This window comes from Phalacrocorax aristotelis, chromosome 2, assembly GCF_949628215.1.
Source record: "Phalacrocorax aristotelis chromosome 2, bGulAri2.1, whole genome shotgun sequence".
In the NCBI taxonomy this organism is placed as follows: domain Eukaryota; kingdom Metazoa; phylum Chordata; class Aves; order Suliformes; family Phalacrocoracidae; genus Phalacrocorax; species Phalacrocorax aristotelis.
In genome coordinates, this window is record NC_134277.1 from 162,435,513 (window position 1) to 162,457,176 (window position 21,664).

Genomic DNA, 21,664 nt, shown 5'->3' on the forward strand with positions numbered 1-21,664 from the left:
ATCCATAGCTCTTCCCTTGTCCACTGATGTAGTCTCTCCATCACAGAAGGCGACTAGGTTGGTCAGGCAGGACTTGCCCCTGGCGAAGCCATGCTGGCTGCCTTGGATCACCTCCCTGTCCTCCATGTGCCTTAGCATAGCTTCTAGGAGGATCTGTTCCACGATCTTCCCAGGCACAGAGCTGAGGCTGACAGGTCAGTAGCTCCCCGGGTTCTCCTTTCTACCCTTTTTAAAGATGGGAAAAATGTTTCCCTTCTTCCAGTCCCCAGGGCCTTCATCTGACTGCCATGACTTTTCCAATATCATGGAGAGTGGCTTGGCAATGACATCCGCCAGTTCCCTCAGGACTCTGGGGTGCATCTCATCAGGTCCCATAGACTTGTGTATATCCAGGTTCCTCAGGTGGTCACAAACCTGATCTTCCCTAACAGTGGGAGGGGCTTTATCCCCCTGGTCTCCATCTTGTGGTCAATCGACCTGGGAGAAATAAGGAGAGAGGCTACCAGTGAAGACTGAGGCAAAAAAGTGCTTGAGTACCTCAGCCTTCTCCTCGTTTGTTGATACTAGGCCACCGTTCTTGTTCATTGGGCAGTACGCTTTCTTTAACTTTCCTTTTCTGATTGACGTACCTGTAGAAGCCTTTCTTGTTATTTTTTTGCATCCCTTACCAAATCCAGCTCCAGCTGCACCTTGGCCATCCTGACCCCATCCCTACACAACCAGGCAGCATCCCTATACTCTTCCCAGGATACCTGTCCCTGCTTCCACTGCCGGTTCAGTTGCCTCTTGCTCTTTAGTTTGACCAGCAGGTCTCAACTCAGCCATGCTGGTCTCTTCGCTTCCTTGCCTGATTTCTTACACCTGGGAACTGAGAGCTTTCACAACCTACAGAACGTGTCCTTAAAGATCTGCCAGCTCTCTTCTGTTCCCTTGTCCCTGAGGACCATTTCCCAGGGGGTCCTGCTGACTAACTGCTTGAAGAGCTGGAAGACTGCTTTCCTAAAATTTAGTGTCCTGACTACACTCCTCGCTTTTCCCGTATCCCTCAGGAGTGTGAACTCCACCAATGTGTGATCACTGCAGCCCAGGCTGCCTCCAGTCTTGACATCACCAATGAGCTCACTTGCATTGGTGACCACCAGGTCTAGTATTACATCCCCTCGGATAGGGCTTATTACCTGGCTTAAGAAGTTATCCTTAATGCATTCTAGGAATCTCCTGGATTGCCTACAGCTCACCATGCTACTTTTCCAGCAGATGTCAGGGTGGTTGAAGTCCCCCAGCAGGACGGGAACCTGCGAGCGTGAAGCCTCCTGGAGTTGGAGTAAGAAGGCTTCATCATTAGGCACCCCTTGATCAGGCAGCCTTTAGGAGACACCAACCACAAGGTTCCCTTTGTTGCCTCAGTCTCTAATTCTTACCCATAAGCTTTCAACCTGCTCGTGGTTATTCTTCAGAGACAGCTCTTCACACTCTATTTATTTCTTGATGTAGAGAGCAACACCTCTGCCCCTCCTTCCTTGCCTGTCCCTTCTGAACAGCCTGTAGCCATTGATAACCACATTCCAGTCATGGAATTTGTCCACCAAGTTTCAGTAATGGAAATCAGTTCATAGCTTTCTAGCAGCCCCGTAGTTTCCAACTCCTCTTGTCCGTTTCCCATGCTGTGCGAGTTAGTATAGAATCATTTCATCTGGGCTGTGGGCCATGTCTCCTTAGAGGAACGCCTCTTGTTTCCCTTAAGGTGTTTCATGGGAGTTTCCTTCTTGGCTCCTGTTACCTCAGGAGCCCCCAGCTCATCTCCACAAGACTTCGACTGTGCTGCAGTGTCCCCAGCATGCCTCTGGGCAACAGGTTGAGGGCTCACACTAGCAGCCCGTCCCTCTAACCATTGTGGATCATCCCACAGCTTGTCACAGGCAAGCCTGATATATTCCCCCTCCCCCTTCGCCTCGAGTTTAAAGCCCTGTCAATGAGGCCCACAAGCTCCTGAGAGAAGACCCTCATTCCCCTTTGAGAAAGATAGCTCCCATTTGACGCCAGCAATCCTGGTGCCGTGTAGGCCATCCCATTGTCAAAAAACCCAAAGTTATGTCGGTGACACCAGCCATGGAGCCATGTATTGACAGATTGGGTCCACCTGTTCCTTTCAACACCACTGCCCACCAACCAGAAGAAGGGAGGAAAAGAACCTATGCCCCGGATTCCCTCACTAACTGTCCCAAAGCCCTGAAGTCTCTTTTAATCACCCCTGTGTTACTTACTGCAATTACATCACCGCCCATGTGGAAGGGCAGTTACAGGTAGTAATCTGAGGGCCGTACCAGGCTAGGAAGTTTCCTAGTGGTATCTCCAACCTGGGCTCCTGGGAGGGAGCAGACTTCCCTATGAGGAAGGTCAGCCCAGCATATTGAACCCTCTGTTCCCGTCAGAAGGGAGTCTCCTACACCTATGACCCATCTTTTTTATCTTGTGGAGGTGGTGGTAACATGGGGGGTAGGTGTTTCTGATCTTGGTGACTCCTCTGATGTAGCTGGATTGGCACCCACATCATCCACTGACTGGTCCTCCGCATCTAGAGCCTCATACCTATTGTGCAGGGGCGTCTGCGGGGGATGCGGTGGGCAAGGGAAGGGTTCTCTGGCTGCCCTGATTGTGGACTTGTTTCCACTTGTAGTTCCCCTTTAAGACCCTGCCTATATCCTGGTGGGGGGATGATACCGGATCTCTTTGATCACGGGCTCTTTCTGGTGGTTGACCCTGTTCAGGTTTCCGGGAGGTCAGAGCATGGTTCCATCAGTCTCTCTCTTGCTCGGAGTCGCTGATGCTCCTCAGTCTATCTATGTCCTCTCTTAGCTCTGCCACCAGGCCAAGCAGATAGTCTACCTGATCACACCTTATACAGTTGTTCCCTCTGCTGCCATCTGTTTCCAGCGCAAGCTGGTGGCCTCCCTGCAGCCAGAGACCTGGATGGCTGTGTGTTTTCTTGGGTTGACACATCCTTTCTGGCTAGTGCTGAGGACAGAGCCTTCCACCTGGTGGATGCCATGGCTATGCTCCCTCTCACCACCTGAACTTACCAAACTTACCTCTTGAGCTGGGAGAGACACTTCGCCTTCCCTGCATGCCCTGCCTCCATAAACTGCTGCGCCACACCCTGTTCGCCACAGTCCTGGTCGCTCGTGCTCCCTGGGGGTTGCTTTTGTACGTGAGGGGGTTTTGCTGCCTTTGCTCATGTCCTGGCCCACACTGAGTCAGAGCTGCCGCATCAGGAGCTCATTTGTTCCCGCTCTGGGGGCGCTGGGCTACCCTCTCTCTCCCTGTGCTTTTGCCTTCATGCTTTTGCTGTGGTTTTGCTGCTTTAGGAAGGTTCCTCCGGCACGATCCTTTGCTCCGGAGCCCTTTGCCTTGGTGGGGTAGTTGAAGGGGTAGCGCACAGAACTGTACCAACACTTAGTGAGCACATACAATATCGGCATCTGCATGTAGAAACCAGGTGTTTTGATGTAAGCACACAACTGTCTGCAGCGCTGTGACAAGTGCTGCTCCACATACCAGTTCTCCTAATGACCGGGGACTTGGCTCTTCACAGAACCACTAGGTCCCATTTCACAAGTCACAGAAAGAAGCTGGCAAAGCCAGATACTGGAAGCACATTCCTCATGCAACAAACACAGTTGCAAGGAATAACATTCACTGCCCAATTTATTAACATTTCCTTTTGGCTGACAACTTCATGGCTCAGCTTTTTTTCCCTCAACAAATGCAAATATAGAGTAAGTAGAGAAAATCAAATATAAAACCTCTAATCCTGGACAACAGAACTGTCACAGATCAATCCAGAAAAGGCTTCTCTGAAGACACCTCCTCTGAACCTTTTATGCCCCATAATCTTCTACCTAAAAAATAGATCACTACGTTTGATGTTACAAGAAAACCTTCTTCCTCTGCAATATTTACAGTAGCTGTAAAAGTGGAATCACTGAGTCTTAGTATATTTATGGTAGCTGTAGAAGTAAAAGAACCCAGTTTCTTTTCAAGATTGCTTATGTGTGACTCATAAATTGCTCAAGACAATATAGTCCTTCTGGTGTTAAAAAAAGACGTGCAAACAGGCTCCCTGCACCGCCTAAGGCCTCCATAGATAGGCAGGTCCAAAAGCAGTAATTGGATCCAGGCTCTGATTGACTGAGTAAAACAGTTTTAAATTACTTTACCGGTTCCCCAAGAGATCCCGGCTTGCCATCTTTGCCATCATTCCCAGCAATGCCCTGTAAATGAAATGCAAAACAGGGTATGAGGAAGGAGTCAATAGGGAAGATACAAACCACTCCTTGCCACACCACTGTAACAGCATAAACTGTTTCCCTTTCCAATATGGCAAGTCTAAGGGGTTTCCTCCTGTTCAGCAAGGCGAGCACTCTAACAATCTTGAAACAGGATTTTAAAAATAGCCGATATAAATCATTATAATGCCATTGTCCTCATTCAGCTAGGCTGCTTCACACTACAAATAGCTCTGGCCCTATCCCTATGACAGGTGAAAAGAACCCCAAATGTTGTACTAATACATTTTCCAGAGGAGAATAGTCTATGCCCAAGATGCATTTGATCTTGAGTCAGTGCAAAGGAATTATTTCAACTGCGGATTCAGATAAAGACAGTATTCCGGTCTATGGATTTTTGTGCTCTTACACTGGAGCTATTAGTTGATTTTTTGTGCTCTAAATAAGAGTATTTCTTCCAATGAGGAGGAAGATAAGGAACAGACCTGATTCACATTAGTAATTAACACTGAGCTTTCAAGACATCAGATACAGCATGCATGCGGTCCTGGACCAAGGACATAACATCAACATGACAGATACCGTTCTACATCATGCACCGCTTTCAAAGCACCTCAAAAATGTTACAGCTTTTTTTTGAACCCCTATGTGTTTATGAACAGCTTAATGTATTGAATTAGAAGGAGCTGAACTGCACTCACTGGAAGTCCAGGCAACCCTGGTGGGCCCTGTGGGCCTGGAGGGCCATCTTTACCCTGGAAAGAAAGCAGAAACACTGCAGGTCAGACAAGCTCCACAGATGCTTCTGTCAGATGAAGACTTATCAAATGTAGAGTTTGACAAATGTGAGAAGCTGGTCTTGTAGCCCATGTCGTAGAGTGTACAAGGTTTCCTTAAATTCCTTCTAGTTTAAACTGGAGGCCTTTCTTTTCACATAAAGCATCCAGTATTAGTTATAAGTTGTTACGGATGGAGAAACCCCTGAAATCACTGGTAATTTTTTTCTGAAGTTTAATTATATTTAATATTTAGTCTTTAGCTTCCTTCATGAGGTGTCCAGCCAGGAAGTAGAAGATATATATTTTATACCTATCAAACGAGTAGTTATGGAGAAGTGCCTTGCTGACAGGCCCAAGAAATCCCCTTACTCCACAGGACTACATGCTATGGGCAGTAGCATCCCACGTCTTTCACAGTGTCTCAGCCCTGATCACCCGTTTGAAAGGGAATTTCAGCCAGCCTGTCCATATAGTCTCTGGCCTCTCTGCTGAGAGTTCTCACTGATTTGATAACAGCCATCAGAAGTACCATCTCTGTTCACTTATGAAGTTCAGGTTGAAATGGATCTGCAAAAGGCACCTTGCTCATTAGGAAACCCTGCTCTAGAAATTAATCATAGAATTACACAGTCTCAACCTGTTCCAGCTCAACAGCATGCATTACTCAGGGAAGGTTCATTTTTTCTATTTCAACCTGAAGTTAGTGTTTATCAGATCACCTATCTCTCACAGGGTTTGCTGTTGCATAAAGTAGCATCTGAACATCCTTCAAATGAAACAGCAGTAGCAAAATTTTTCAGGGACTTCTCAAAGGTTACATCTGGACTAGTGTTTTCAGTCATGCCAGGGAATGGTCTCAGGCCCTGGCAGCTGAGCAGCCTGTGCTGTAACATCCTTCAACAGGTTGCTGGTTTCATTTTGACAATCCACACACACAGTTCAGGTGTTAGCCTGGGTCATGAAGGATCCTACAGATTTAGTCATCCTGTTCTAGAGCCTAAGAGATGTTAATAGCAAGGACAGACAGACGAGGTACAAAAACCTCCTTAGGAGTCCCATGGACTAGATTATGCTCTGGTGAATTTGGAGTTTCTTTTGGTGAGTAAACAGAACTGCAACAGAGTAATCTGTGGTTATTTGTGGAGGTCCTACTTGCACGTGTAGCGTTGATTCAGGCTGAATAGTTTGGGGAGCTTTCAAAGGACATTATGTAGGTTCCAACTCAGTTTTACAAAGCTAAGTATAGGTGAAGCTGGCGGTGAAACACACAGCTTAGAGCTTACTGTGTCTCCTGGATTTCCTGCTGGTCCTACTGGTCCTGGTGCCCCATCTGGTCCCTAAAAAAATAAAGCAGAAACAACATGAGAGATTAACACATTTTGTACATCTGTCAACACACTCCCTACCACAGCTGGCAACACTGAAGTTTTATTCAGTCACTCAGTTCAACATTCATTCCATCATTTCTTCATTCATCACAGAAAAGTGATGCCAACCTCTGCATTCAATCAGCCTCCGAAGCTGATCCAAAGAAATAGTCAGATACTTGAGTTTGTTCCTGGCCCTTCCTTCTGAAAATAGGGGACAAATAGGAAAAAGCCAATCTTGTGACAAAAATAACTCTGAAGAGTAGAAAATACGGGAGTTGTCTGAAGCACACTCTGTGGCAGGCAAATTCCTGGAGCCACAAGTCAGTGCCAACAGACAAAAAAGTCAGTAAAAGTTGAAGAAAAAAAAATATGTAGGAGAACATCATATTTTGCTCTGCTTTGACAGGCTCAGTTTTACTTTGCACATTTCCTTTGAATATGAGCCTACTCAGAGGGTCCCATAGGACAATTTTAAGCATTTTAATCCTACTGGAATAACCCCATGGCTGTGGTAACATAAGGTTAATACAGACACAGTAAATACATCTGTGTTGTTTGCGCCTCCTAAAATAATGCTCATGGCTGCACAAATGACCCACAAAGCAGGTCCACGTGTTGTCCCAGCAGCAAAGCATACAGCATCCTTCAGGTACTGCTACCATCTGAAAACAGAATTTTAATCTAATCCTCTTTTCTGGTACCTCCTGTCATTTAGTCAGTGTAATGTAAATTCAGCTTTGAAGAGACTGTGCTAATCCCCAGAACAGACGAAGGTTGCACGCCCTTAGTGTGGCAGAGCCAAACTGCACCGTAAGCAGCAATATGAGTGGTGATGACTGTGGGCAAAGAGAAGCGGTTTGGAAAGAAAAGCCCTTTGCTCAGGAAAAGTCCCAACTCTTGGAGGGCATAAGCAGTGATACCACAAGCAGGAGAGCCAAGTTATTTATTTCAACCCTGCTTCTGCACTGTGACCCCTTTTTAAATACAAAGAAGCATAATTGTATTTGCAGAGAGTAGAGCTAGGAATGAGAAGCACTGTGATGGAGAGGGACACATGTAAAGGTCCTTTTAATTCAAAAGTAACCCACAGAATATGAAAATTACAGAAAATCCAGTCTCATACAACTGTGTAAAATTGAGAACTAAAATACTCTTAGATCTGCTGGGTCTAGACTGACAACTTACTCCACATATAAGGAAACACCTATACACATACTACTAAGTAGTCTCTGCAGAAGAATTTTCATCATAATTGCCTTAGCATCAATTTACAGAGCGAGTTGAAGCAATCAGTGAAAAGCGGCCGATGTATTAAATAACAATTATCATGAGTGGGGAACTTTATGCACTCAGGGGACCATTAGGAACCTGCTGGAAAATGCAAATGCAATACGCAGACAGGTAGGAATGGTCCTTCCTTCCATATGGAGCTTGCAGCAACCTTTATTAGTAAGGAAAATACAGGACCATCTTTGCAACAGAGGAACTTACAGGTGGACCAGGATTTCCAGGAGCCCCTGAGAAGCCAGGTATTCCAGGGTGGCCCTGCAGAATGAAAAGAGAGATTTTCTTTATGCATTATTCAATCTCTAGTTGTGTAAAAGACAGCTGCTGACTGAACGTTGTGAGGTAACGTCAAAATGAGACAACACACAGAAAGCTGGTTATAAGGAAATAAGAAACCATGGCTTTTTAAAGCAAAACCTTGGTTTTCAAAGCACGCACTTCAGAAATGAACATAGTTAGATTTCAGGTGTACTTTTCTTAATGTGTACTTTAGTCTATAATGATGGTCGATGAGAACAGATATTGTGGAATTGTACAAGGCAGGAGATCAGGCAAGAAACCAAATCTGTTTAAAATATCCTACAAATCTCATTGAAAAGGTGCTGATTTGCACCTTACACTATTGACTCAGCCCTTGGCAAAATTAACTATGACAGTTTCCTCTAATTTAGACGATTCTGCTCTTTCCTGTGGCATCTCAGTCCCTCCTAAAAGATGTTATCCTTACATTCATCTTCTAGGACAAACACTGGCTTTTTTAGCCCAAAGACATCTGACCTCCTGGATCTCATCTAGGGGAAATGACTAAACGTTGGTTAATGTAGAGAATTGAATGCATCCAATCTAGAGGTGAGGCAACAGATCATAAGGGAAGGTTTTCATGGGAGATGGGGATGGAAGCCTGTGGGGGACTGCTACAATTCCACTCTTCAGCACAGCCCACTGGAGGTTTATCAGCGGTGAAAAGCTCCCATCTTCCTCTTCTGCCTCCGAGAAGGGTATTCCTCTACCAAAATCATAGGAGTTATTGATGAAGGAACAATCACAGTGATGGCACTGTCAGAAACCACGCTCTGTTTTTACCTGTTCGCCTTTTTCTCCTGCATCCCCGGTCATACCACGGTCTCCCTTAGCACCCTGGTGATGAAGAAAAAGCCATTGAAAGTCACTTAGATTCAGTACTCTATCAGCTTTTTGACCTATTTCATAAAGCACTTGGACATTTGAGCAAAAAGCACATAAATTAGGATTGAGTCCTACTTGTCCTCCTCTTAAATTCTTCCCTAGAGATTCACTACCAATGTTAGATCCAGAAATATATGTGAATAATGGCCTTTGAGCAGACCCAGCATAGTCCTTTTTCTATGTTGTAGTGTCATGGACATGACGAGGACTTCCACATCCTTAGAAAGTAGACAGGTTGTTAGCAACTTCACTAAATCAGACCTTGGTAAGGTATCATCTGGCCCAACAAAGTAGTCCACAGTATGAGCTAGTAATTTCCTTTCCCTTCAGGGACAGCAGCAATAAAAATGGCATTTCTGACGTGCAGTCAGAAAATTCATGCCCAGAAAGTGCTCTCCTCTTTCCCTCATTCTTTCTGTCCTAGTGACAACAGAAAGAGGCAGCTAACTTAAATGTAGTTGTCTGTATTATCAGTGCTTAAAGTAAGGCAAGATGAGTCTCACATCGTGAAAAATAAGGGGAACAAATTGAGAACAATGCACAGAACGCTGATGAATTGCTGGCCATAGAAATAATTCTCTGCTTTACTAGATGAGAGCTAGGAGGCAAGTGGGGGAGTGAGGGCTGCTATTTATTAATTAAAAGAGGCCTAATTCATATTGCCAGAAGGCGTGAAGCTGCTCATGAGCAAAGATCTGCAGTTCTACAGCTCTGTTTCAGAATGGGACCTAATACTAGTTTGGATTGTGTTGGTAACGACAATATACTACAGCTTCGAAAGCGCAAAGTTTTTTGGGTCTTTCACTGCGAGGACCCTCCTAATATATTTAGAAAAGATTCACAAAGACTGTGTTTGCACCTTCTTAGCAGCCTTACAATATTTTCTTTTAACATATGCAAACTGTGTGAATCTGCCTTTTTACTGAATACAAGTCCGACTGTTTATCAATTACTTGATTTTATTTTATGCACATCTACACAGTTTAAAATTGGTCCTGTTACTTCACCTAAATGTTCAATCTTGCTGCCCAAATCTCTGCTTTCTCACAGCATATAAGAAAGCAGCGGACGTGGTATGTCTCTGCTTGGCATTTCTGCCAGTGCTTATGGTTTGCTAATTATTTTAGAAATTTTATCCCAGTACATAGTTTCATTTTGATGAACCCTGTATTTACTTTTGAGACTCTACTGTTCTCCCCACCACACTTTTAATTCCAAGACATAAAATTAATTAATCTCTAATAGCTTGTCCAACACTCTAATAAGTGCAAATACAAATATGTTAAAATAGCAGAAACTGTTTTAGACAGTAGGTCAGTAATGCAGGAAAGTCTGGAGGAAACTGTGGCCCATTATGAAATCACCTTACCTCTGCCCTCATTGATTTGTTTTGATTTATTTCACATTAGGCCGTTCTAAAGGTTTTGGTTGTGCCTAGGCACTGGCATTGTGAGCAGACAGATGACAGACCTCTTCATGGGAAATGCTTGAAATGTAACATTATTGGAAACCTTTAGACATTGGAAGTTTTATGTTGGCCTATGTCCCTAGACTGTTCGGCAGAAACATATAGCTGAAACAAGCAGTTCTTCCTATAGCATATTTCAGGAAACATGCAGTCTGTGGATAAAACCACCATGGCAGATAGTATATATAGAGCTCAGCAGCCCATTGCATCACCCTTAATTTAAGTGATCAAGCATATAGGATTCAAAGAGGAGAGGAACAGGCAGGGCGGCTACGGTTGAGGCTTTAATATCTTACCTGATTTGGATTGAAACTTACTGTCAAGTCCTTATCTGTCATCATAACACCAATGTAATGAAAGTCAACATCAAGAATCAAGCCCTTGACTTGTGTGTGTGTGTCTGTGAGTCTCTGGGTGAACAAAGGGATGGGGGAAGACACTATTTAAGTGAAACGGTGTTCATGTGGGGAGCTGTGCAGTTCTGCGTGCATGTGGCACTCCAGTGAATTGTGAGTACACGGCCCACCCAACAGGCCAGTCCTACCTCTTTACACAGAGACGGATGCCACCAAGATCCTGCTTCAGCCAGTGTACTAACTAGCCACAAATAAGTTTTTACCAGACAACTGAAGAAAACCAACCAACCTTTGGGCCATCCAGTCCAGGTGGGCCTGCAGGACCTCTGGGACCAGCATTCCCCTGCAATGATTTAGTATGTTATTGATTAAAAAAACAAAAATCAACCATCTAAAATATTACAAGAAAAACAAGGTTACACCACATCCAGGGCATGATCACTTCTTCAGCTCTCTTACCATTTTCCCATCCTGGCCATCTCTACCTGGTGGTCCTCGGAGACCTTTATCACCTTTGAAACCTGGGATGCCTGGCAGTCCTGGTGGGCCAGGAGGGCATTCACTGCACACGTCCTAGGAGAGAACATGGAGAAATAAATTAGCACTAGACTGAAGGCACTTAGCAGACCCTACAGACACCCATTATGAATGCAGGAGTGTGGTGCTCATATAATACAGAGGGCTCTGAAGCTTGACCACACTGGGTAGGATCAGGGTTACTTTGCCTGACAGAACTGAAATGAGGGCAAGGTGGAGCAGAGCAAGGGTCAGCAGCTGAGTGCACACATGCTCCCTGTCAGTTCTAGTTGGACAGGTCCTAAGTGATCATCTAGGATCAAGAAACCAAAAAAGAAGCTCTTCCTAATGGGGAGGTCAGAAAGTGACAAAGCAAGACTACCAAAACCAACCTTGTTTTGAAGCTACAAGACTACTAGAAAACTCTGACTACACCAGTCTGAAAGAACTGGGTTGCTGCTGAGGGGACAGATTGCTAGGGAAAAGCGAGGTGCAGCACAATGTCAGAAAGGCTGTTCTGCAAGGGAAACAGTATTCAGCACCTAGCATGGCCCAGGAGAACTCATCTGATGGAGTTCGTGAGGACTGAGTGAATGTCATGGTGTCCTGGACAAATTCTGTCATGAATTACTACCTCCCTCCTTCTAAAACATTTTGAAGCACCATGTCAGTAGTCTTTACATTTCTACTACCCTCAGGAAATGAAACACCATGGGCACGACATTTCCATTTCAAAGGCAGATCCCCTTCAGGAAAAGGGGAGTGAGTCCTGGCTATAAGAGACATCGTAGCACAACAGACAGATCATCGGGCCAAGACTTAAGAGACCTTGCTCCAACACCCAAGTCTGTCAATGTTCCATTGCAAAATTGTGGGGTAAACTGTCTTTCTAAGTCTCAGTCCCTACGTGCATATTTATCTACTTACATTATAAGTGCTTGAGAAACACCCAGAACAACAGAGCCCTAATTTAACCTGGGATTTCAAGGTGCTGCTTTATATACATCTGTACCACATCTGGAGTGAAAAAATACCAAGCAGAAAGAATATGCAAGCCATATGAGTGTTTTAACCAAAACATAATGAAAGGAAAATAACAAAGGAACATCAGAATGACATCCTGTACCCAAGAGTCAGTCTCTTGCTATTGTCCTGGTCAGAAATCCCAAACAATACCATACAGTGAAATCTCCAGAAAAAAATAGTTGGTTCCATAAGAAAGACAGCTCTTCAACGAAGGCATTTCACAGTAGCAATCTTTAAAGGGTCCTTTTATTAATGGGGTTGGTAAAAAAAAAGGTAATGTTTTAGTGTCTTTTAATCCATAAGAAAAGATTTCTTGCCATGTCCTAAGACCGCTTAAAAATCTCCCAACTCAGCCCACATAAATCTGTAAAGATTTTGCAGTCAACACCTATCAAATACTGATTTATTTCACTGACAACTCTCTACCATGGAGAGTAAAAGCAGACAGATCATGACTTTTGAAACACGGGTGCATCTGGTTAATTACCTGCAAACTGACTTTGCACCCACAGTTCAAAATTGCTCCAGTCACTGTTGAAGGTATACGTGAAAAATCAGACATTTTATTAAAATGGTTTCTGGTTTCTGGTTTAGGTGATACAACGTGACAATGTTTATCTCTCCCTGGGAATGCACACCTCAGAAAGAGCTGAAAAAGACTCAGAGCTTTTGTAATTTACACCATGTTATAAAGACCTTTGTCGGTCATTTCACTGCTGGGGACGGTCAAATGGCATTGGATTTTGATGTCCAGCATGTGTTCTAGTGTCCCAGTACCAGTGCAAGAGGGAGACCTGCAAGTTTCAAGCTCTGACAGAGTGTTTAAAGGCCCCACACTTGTAGCCCAGATGCCTTCCCATCACAGAGCGTTAGTCAGGTCTGAATCATACAGATACACTCCCACCATCATCAAAGGCTGATTACCTTTACTAAGAGATTTATGTCCTCTGGAGAGAGCAGGGGCGAGGAACCCTGTGGAATGAGAAATTCATTATCTCAAGCAATTTTAAAAGGCATGAAGGTATAAGAAATTTGCCTGAACATGCTTATGGACTCTCATTGGTTTCCCTTGCCCTACCTAGAACCCACTGGGACAAACACATACTTTCTGCCCTACATTAACAATGCACTTCATCACACCTGCGATGAGTTTTTGCTGAGGGTACTTCATAGTGGTGCTAAGAAAGTGCCTTTAAAATTTTGGCTTTTATTTACATGCAGGATATCCAGTTATTCTCATACTGTTCCAAAACCATCACAGGTATTTTTATCATAACCTCTTAGTGGTTCTTAGAGTTTCCCCAGTTGTTCTGCTGGAAAGAGCAGCAGTGGAAATGCACTGAAGTCCACTTCTGAGGTGAGGTGTACAGGTCGAAACTGAGTTAAAAGGAGTATGTAACATAGAAATGAAGTTACATACTGGTTTTCCAGGAGGTCCTCTTTCCCCTGGATTTCCAGGTAGACCCTGCAGATCAAGAGAAATAAAAAATTGTGACATTGTCATGCAATAAGCCCCTGGTTGCTCCCACACTTTGCTGACTGCTCTAGACTAGCACATATTTTACTTTCTGCCACTGAGAACCACTGCTCCTTGCATGTGACAAACAGTAAATATCTGCAGCGTTAATGTCCTCTGAACCCCTCCTAAATCTCACGTATCTACTGTGTGACCCTGTTAAATTCATTGGAGTCGCACAAAGACTGAAATTGCTTTAGCTTGTCTTCTGGTCACAGGAAACACCATGAACTGCAAGTGTGAAGGATGAAGCTTTAAATCCCTCAAGACACCTGCAACATCCAAAATCAAGACCTTGCTTTGCACGAGCCTTGCAAACCTGAAATACCAATGAGTCTTTTGGTTTGTCTGTCGGGGTGTATCGGTGTGAGTTTTCATAACATGAAGGCATAGAAATGACAAGCATCCTTAGACTTTAAGGTCCAGCAAGTCATGGTTTGGAAAAGGGACGGCTTCCCCCACCTTCCCCATGGGTATCTCTTGCCTATCATTAACAAGTCCTTAGCTGGTTAAAAATCCAACAACAACAGCAAACAAAACAAAAGATTATTTTTAAATTTTTCCATGAAGTAATGTTCACATGGGAAATAGAATCTTTTGAACAGGACAGTTGGCCACTGTCCAGATGGTGACAGAAATCTGCATTGCCAGGATCCTTGCAGTAGTGTTTTCAGTTGGACTGGGTGTGATTTCCCCAAACCATGTTCTGATAAATTCCTGTATCCAGCTGGTCCATCACCCTAGGTCATCACTCAAGCATATGAATGTTCCATCCTTATTGAGTACCTTAAAGAACATACAAAATATCTTCTGTCTATCTTAGCCACATACAAAAGGCTGCCCTAAGTGTCCATTTTTGCATCTGCAGGATCAGTTTCTACTGACCATGTAAAAGCATCTTATTTGTGTTCAGTTTTGTTGATTCTGCAGCAGGACCTACCTGGAGAGGTCTCTGGGATGGTGCCATATTCCCCACCCACTGAAGATACAAATAATGGCTTTCAGTTGGTCTAGGCTCAGGAGGGACTACCTAGGGGCTCTCTGAGACTGTCCAAAATTTCCACCCAGAGAGCTCCTTTAAAAATTGGTCAAATGCTTTGCCAGGAAGGGGACTAGGCATTCTGTCGATCACCTTGTCTCAGGTTGGTCTGTTGTCTCCAGTCAGCTCACTGTATTATTTATGCAGACAACCAAATAGGGAGTTACTTGGCCACCTGGGGATTAATGACTTACTTAAGTGTACTGTGTGTGCACACAGGCAAAGTTATGATACCCTGCTACGCCATTAATTATAGCTATAGAGCAAACTTGCATTTCATCCTTGTATCTCACTTAGAACTTAAATCCTGTACCTTTGCTAGAGGAGAGAGGAAATGGGAAAATATATTGATTGTTCTTTTTCTATGTCCACATTAAAGACTTCTGGGTGATCAACCCTTCAGTTACCTTGACTTTCTAAGAGATGAATATTTAACATGAACTGACGAGGAGCTAAAGTAGAACTGAAGTAGTACTGAAGTCCATGGATGAAAGCTTGTTTTCTGAGGAACTAAACCTTCTGCAGGTGAGAACCGAGAGAAGATAAGTGTGAAGGAGATTCTTAGCTCGTAATTCCCACAGATGTCCTTCTGGGGAATCAAGCAAATATAAGGAAACATTATAACCACTTATAGTTTTGCTTTGTCCACAGAGCAGCAATGTGAATGTGAAAGGTTGTGGGATGTTCACAAAGTCCCTTCTCTTTCACAGATGCTAACTGTCGGCTCAAGCTTTTGGCACCCTCTCCACTGTAGTTCTCAACCACTTCTGCAAGCGGGAGGAGGGTTGCCTGAATAACAGTTACACTGATCTTATATTCCCAGACCTACTTTGTTCAGGCAGACTCACACAGCACTTGCTTAAAGGAGTGCGATGCAACGCAAAGACTTGCACCATGAAAATCATCCCGGATCAGAAAGTAACACAGAAAAGACAATGCAGAAATGTCTTTCATGTGACACTTAGCATAGCTATCAATAAACTATATCTACCATGGGGCTTACTGACAGCCTTCTGCTTAGGGTTCTGAAACACGACATGGTACTAGCAGTGGAATTTGAGCATTTAAAGAAGATTTTTTAAAAGAAAAATATAGAAAAAAATTCTTAGTTATGAGAAAAAACATACAAGAAGGGAGTGACTAAAACTGAAATCCTGGGAAAGATTTAAGCATGGCTGTGATATCCACATGGTATCAGATTGCCTCGAGACAAAAAAGGATGGACCTGTTTTCTTGAACATTTTGTGATATGGAGCTGGTGAAGTCTTTAACAGGGTGCAAATAAGCCAGGATAAGAAACTAAGCTATGTGCCATGGCTGACAAATCTGAAAACTACTGCATTCCCAGGAAAAGTCAAACAGTTGACAGGTACAAGACTGCAAAAAGGGAGTGGCCTTTGAAGAACACTTTTCTGAGTCAAAATGAACAAACCAGATGTAGGATGACGGCACTTCAGCTTGTTGCATTATCAGAGAACAGGCAGCTGGAAGCAGAGCCCAAAGTAGAGGAAAGATTGCTGGACTCTAGAGGCTTGGAGTTAGAAAAGGCTGACAACAAGAGCCAAGCTGCAAACGTTGCTCAGAGAATGCAGATGCTCGGAGGAAGGCACAGAGGGTATAACTGCATCTGACAAGCTGAGTAACGGGGAAGGAAACTGGAAAAGAGAAAGCCAGCAAATAATGAAAAGAACTTAAAAGAGTCTGCCCCCAAAAAAGCACGGCACTGAAAAGAAACACTGCTAATGCTATGTGGGAGCATGCGCAGACCCAAATAACAAAAGCTCAGAGTTTATACACTTTCAGGAGTTTGCAGCCAACGGTGGCTGGCACGAAGTAGACTATCCAAGGACCAGTACAGCATACCAGTGCAGGAAAAAGATGTCAGCAATAAGGAGGTATGATGCACAGGATCCAGAGTACTCTGTCAGCCTGCAAAATCTGACACACAGGAATGGTCTCTAACTGGGAACCGGTGGGAGCTGTGCAGATGACACACTGAAAAATGATGCTCAGGTAAGTGACGTATATGAAAATAAAAGAAAGTGTAAAAGCAAACTACTCACACAGGCTTATGGTAAGCTAGATCTATTACAAGACTGAAAATTAGACTTGAAATGCAATAGCTTAAATAGGTTATAGGTCCCAGGAATAAAAAGCCAATAGGGGGTTTAATAAGTGTATTCTGATTTGGGGTGTATGTACCCTAAAACAAACACGAAGACTCCTTGGAACTGCCCTTGTAGCCGCATGGGAAAATCAACCCCAGAATAGAAAATCCTGCTGTTCAGATCCGATGGCAGTAATGTATGCATACACAAAACTTTTGTAATTATGAAAATAAATGCAGGGGAAGATTAACTTCCCAGTAATACTGAAACTTAGTTATCATAAATAATTAACATAATTAAAAAGTTATTAAGTCAATGTTTATGTTAATTAAATTTATTATGATCAAAATACAGAAAGCGCTTACTAAATGGGTGCCCGCGTTGCTAATAGTAGGACATGACAATGTCTCAGTCAGATTGTTTTCTAATCTAAGGGAGCTAAGTAGGTATGTTGAACAGAAACAATTTATCTCCCAGCAGACAGACAGAGGAGAGTGGATGCTTCCCAAAAAATGTGTATTATAAGGGTATTTGGACAGAGAGTGTCAGCTCCTTTAAGGGTATTTTGTCAAAGGACCTTTTTCAGCAAAACAAGGGTAAATAAGGAGGAAGCCATAAATAAGAACATACAGGGACACAAACCTGACCAACAAATAAAGGAGGCAGTGATGGCAACCAGACCTGGACAGCCACACTAATTGATGAAGGCATGTGGGAGTGTGAGAAGGTTTATTCCAGCAAGGTTATCTGATCCAGAACCGTGTCAGTTTGGAAACTAAGGGAAAAGGAGGAAATGAGAAACAAAATATAGCAAGACACAGACCTAACAAGAAACGAACCTTGCCACTCACACTAACTGATGGGCTGTCAGCAAACCACAGGCTGCACTTCCAGCAAGACCAGTGTGGACTTTGCAAGTCATGTGATTGTAAACTAGGAGGACCCTGAACTGGGAGGGGTGCAGGACTTGATAGAGCTGTAGGGATGCATGAGGGGACATGCAGGGGAAGGGAGAGAAGAACAAACAGCGGGGTGGACAGAAAAGGGTATAAAAGGGGCCAGTCATGTAAAACAGGGCTGGTCCATGCAGTTGTGTAGCTGAGCCCTGCACCTGATCACCATGGATTTTTCTATCATCTTGTATCGTCTTACTGAACCTTTCCTTAACTACCTCTCTGCATAATGTGTATGTGTGCCGCAGGGACTAAGTGCCAGCTACTGGTGAGACCTGTATGTGCGTGTGAGTGAAAACTGGGGCTAGCTACTAGAGTCAGCCCAGGGTTGCAGGCTCCCCCAGCCTCTGCTGTCAGCTACTGCAGTGAGGGCAGGGGTCTTTAACATTCAGCCACTGGGGCAGGAACGGTGTGTGTTCCCAAAACCACCTACTGGGGGGACCAGCATGAGCAAGGTGGGTGAGAGGATCCACGCTAGTGGCTGGTATGCGACCACAGGTCATAGCCCTTGTGTCTGGTGCCAGCTGGGATGTGGCGAGTGTCTGTACCTTCCCCAGTCCTGGTGTGTGTGTAGGGGCGTGTGTATTAATCAGCAAACTTCTAGCTGGCAACAGGGGGACTTGGGTCCCGGCTGGGGTATCAGGTGGGTGGGGGCCATGCTGGTACGGCCATGAGGAACCGCAGGCGTGGAGTGCACGAGGAACAAGTCTATGAACATTGCATGTTTGCAGCAAGCATCAGGCTGGACCAGCAGGCAAGCAGGGGACCCATGGGGCAGGTAAGGGGGTCTGGGCAGGGGTGCCAGGACACAGGGGCTGTGCCAGTGCTTGAAGGATCTGCAAATATGTGTGTTCTTGTGAACCTAGAGCGGTGCGTGTGTGCCACCACTAGTGACCTGTCCCTGCCAGCTGAAAAGAAGGAGGGGACTTGACTGTCTGGTCTTATGTTAAATGTGAGTCCAGTATGTAGGTGCTGTTGAAGGCAGAGCCTTGCCTGTGGCAGTCCGTGTGATCAGCCATGTCAGTGTCCTCTGTTACCGTGTGTCCATGTCTCTATCTCCGGGATTCATGCAGAGCTTCATTAGTGGTTCAACCTGCAAACAGGAAGGCAGTAGCCACATCCCTCCACCTGGGCAGAGACCCTGGGACGTGGGCAACAGAGGCCACGCAGGTGGGACCTGGTCTGAAGCAGCTGGAGGAGGCGGCCATGCACATAACATCACTTAACATGTAGAAATATTCTTCGTAACTCTCAGAATGTGAGATTGGCCAATTTCTCTGAAAGAAGGTATTTAAGGCTACGCTTTTTAAATACTCGATACAGGAATACTGCTTAAAATGTGATATGGATTTTTTTTTCCCAGAAGCAAGTGCAAATAATATTTGAAGTAATTGAGGGCATGAAAGTAGGCAGAATACATAATAGTCCTGCTATGGAAGAAATTAGTCCTACTATAGGAAAAAACAAAGACCACAAAATAGCCTAGAGAAAGCACTTTTCAGGCTCTAAGAGCTGGAGCTTTAGTTAATCTGAAAAAAAAATCAAATTTAAAGACAAGGAAATAATGTATATGGGACAAGACAATATGTCCCAGCTTTGTCCCAGAGGAGAATTTGTAGGGATTTATGGACATATTGAATTCTTGAGGACAAATAAACAACAAGTCTTTTGCTAAGAGGAGCAGAACAAAACCAAACCATCATCACTGTACTGTAAACTTAGACTAGGATTTTCAAAACCTAAATTTTAATAAAACAAGGCACTGTCCTGAGAACCCCTGATAGTTGATTGAATTGCCAACAGGTGTTTCAAAAGGTGACTTTGGGCAGTGCTATTGCAAAAAATATGGCACGTGATTATTTAGCTTTAGAAAGAAGCTAGAATGTAGTCATGCAAAAAACCCCAATCTAATCACCTATGGGAGATAATTCTGGCCAAAGCTATTGCAAAAGAATTACTGACTCTTCCACTTCCTCAAATACAACTGTAAATCTTATTTAGAGTATCAGGGAATACAACAACATATAGCAGACACTTCCAAGAGCATCTGATGAGTCTGCAACTGGAAAAAAATAATGCAGAGAATAACCTAATGTGTGTAAATGTGATTTAAAATAATTATTCAGTCTCAGAAGAAAACATGGAATAAATTTGCAAAGGCCACAGCAAAAAACCAAGACACTGAGTCAAGTCATGAAGGCTTTTGCCACTGAATGGCTTGGGAGTTGCACGGCAAATTCATATTAGAAATTCAAATCAGAGTTTCCCTAACTGATGACGTACTGTTTAAACACAACAGAGTACAAAAATGAGCATGCTTCGAAGAATACAGGAATATTACATTGATACACGAGCACAAAAGCAGAACAAAAAATCCTTCGTAGCAGTCATAAATGAAAGTGGAGATCAAGAAACTGCAAATGCATGGTCCTGTCAAAAAAGGTATCCCTGCTGTTGTACCAAGAAATGTTGAAATGTGCCCTGTAGTTACATTTACACTTCCTAAAACACAGGTAGAATTGCTTAACAGGTGATCACCCAAAACAGAGAGCGCTCCTAAAAGACATATTGAGTGCAATTAAAACAGTGTAATAGGGGATGTGTTTTGTAAGTACCATAAAGAATGGTTCTGTTTGGGTAATTCTCTATGGGGAAAAGGAAAGATGTGAAGACTCCAGTACTGCCACTCCAAGAGCTAATCAGTGAACACTGATCTAAGTAGAGCCAGAAGGAGACTCAGAAAAGCTGGCTCTGACACTCCTCACACAATACAGTTGTAATAAACCCTTCTGTTGTATTTTCTCTTTAAAAACTCTTGACTAAAAATCTCAACTATCCGAGACAAGGGGGCAGTCAGCAAGACACAATCAATCCTGGATCTGTGGCTGCTCAGGGACAGAGGGTGATGGAGGCAAAGGACCTCAGACGCAAGCTAAGGAAGTGTGGGTTGGATGAGTGGACAGTCACCTCACAGAGAACTGGCTGAAAAACAAAACTCAGAGAGTCGTGTTCAATGGAGCAGAGTCTGTCTGGAGGCCTGTCACTAGTGGTGTTCCCCAGGGGTCTGTGCTGGGTCCAGTCCTGTTCAACGTATTCATCGATGACCTGGACGAAGGGACAGAGCGTCCCCTCAGCAAGTTCGCTGATGATCCCAAGCTGGGAGGAGTGGCTGATACCCCAGAAGGCTGTGCTGCCGTCCAGCGAGACCTGGACAGGCTGGAGAGGTGGGGCAGGGGGAACCTCATGGAGTTCAACAAAAGCAAGTGCAAGGTCCTGCACCTGGGGAGGAACAACCCCAGGCACCAGTACAGGCTGGGGGCTGAACTGCTGGAAAGCAGCTCTGCTGAGAAGGACCTGGGAGCGCTGGTGGACAACAAGCTGACCCCAAGCCAGCCGCTGTGCCCTTGTGACCAAGAAGGCCAATGGTGTCCTGGGCTGCATTAAAAGAAGTGTGGCCAGCAGGTCGAGGGAGGTTATCCTCTCCCTCTACTCTGCCTGTGAGTCCATGTCTGGAGTGCTGTGTCCAGATCTGGGCTCCCCAATTCAAGACAGGCAGGGAACTACTGGAGAGAGTCCAGCAGAGAGTTAGCAAGATGATCAGGGGACTGGAGCATCTCCCGTACGAGGAAAGGCCGAGCGACCTGGATCTGTTTAGCCTGGAGAAGAGAAGACTGAGGGGGCAGCTTATCAATGCTTATAAATATCTGAAGGGTGAGTGTGAAAAGAATGGGGCCAGACTCTTTTCAGTGGTGCCCAACGACAGGACAAGGGGCAA

The 21,664-nt window shown here is 44.4% G+C and overlaps 1 protein-coding gene across 3 annotated transcripts in view; it reads right to left on the reverse strand.

Moving 5' to 3' along the window:
- The window catches only part of COL22A1 (collagen type XXII alpha 1 chain), a 262,270-nt gene that overhangs the window by 18,456 nt on the left and 222,150 nt on the right, over positions 1–21,664 (reverse strand). For all 3 annotated transcript variants that reach the window (XM_075085891.1, XM_075085889.1, XM_075085890.1), the window contains 9 exons: positions 13,694–13,738; positions 13,198–13,245; positions 11,191–11,304; positions 11,021–11,074; positions 8,806–8,859; positions 7,927–7,980; positions 6,349–6,402; positions 4,988–5,041; positions 4,218–4,271 (listed from right to left, as the gene is read on the reverse strand). In XM_075085891.1, coding sequence (XP_074941992.1) covers positions 4,218–4,271; positions 4,988–5,041; positions 6,349–6,402; positions 7,927–7,980; positions 8,806–8,859; positions 11,021–11,074; positions 11,191–11,304; positions 13,198–13,245; positions 13,694–13,738 — 531 coding nt within the window. The remainder of the gene's footprint in view (positions 1–4,217; positions 4,272–4,987; positions 5,042–6,348; positions 6,403–7,926; positions 7,981–8,805; positions 8,860–11,020; positions 11,075–11,190; positions 11,305–13,197; positions 13,246–13,693; positions 13,739–21,664) is intronic.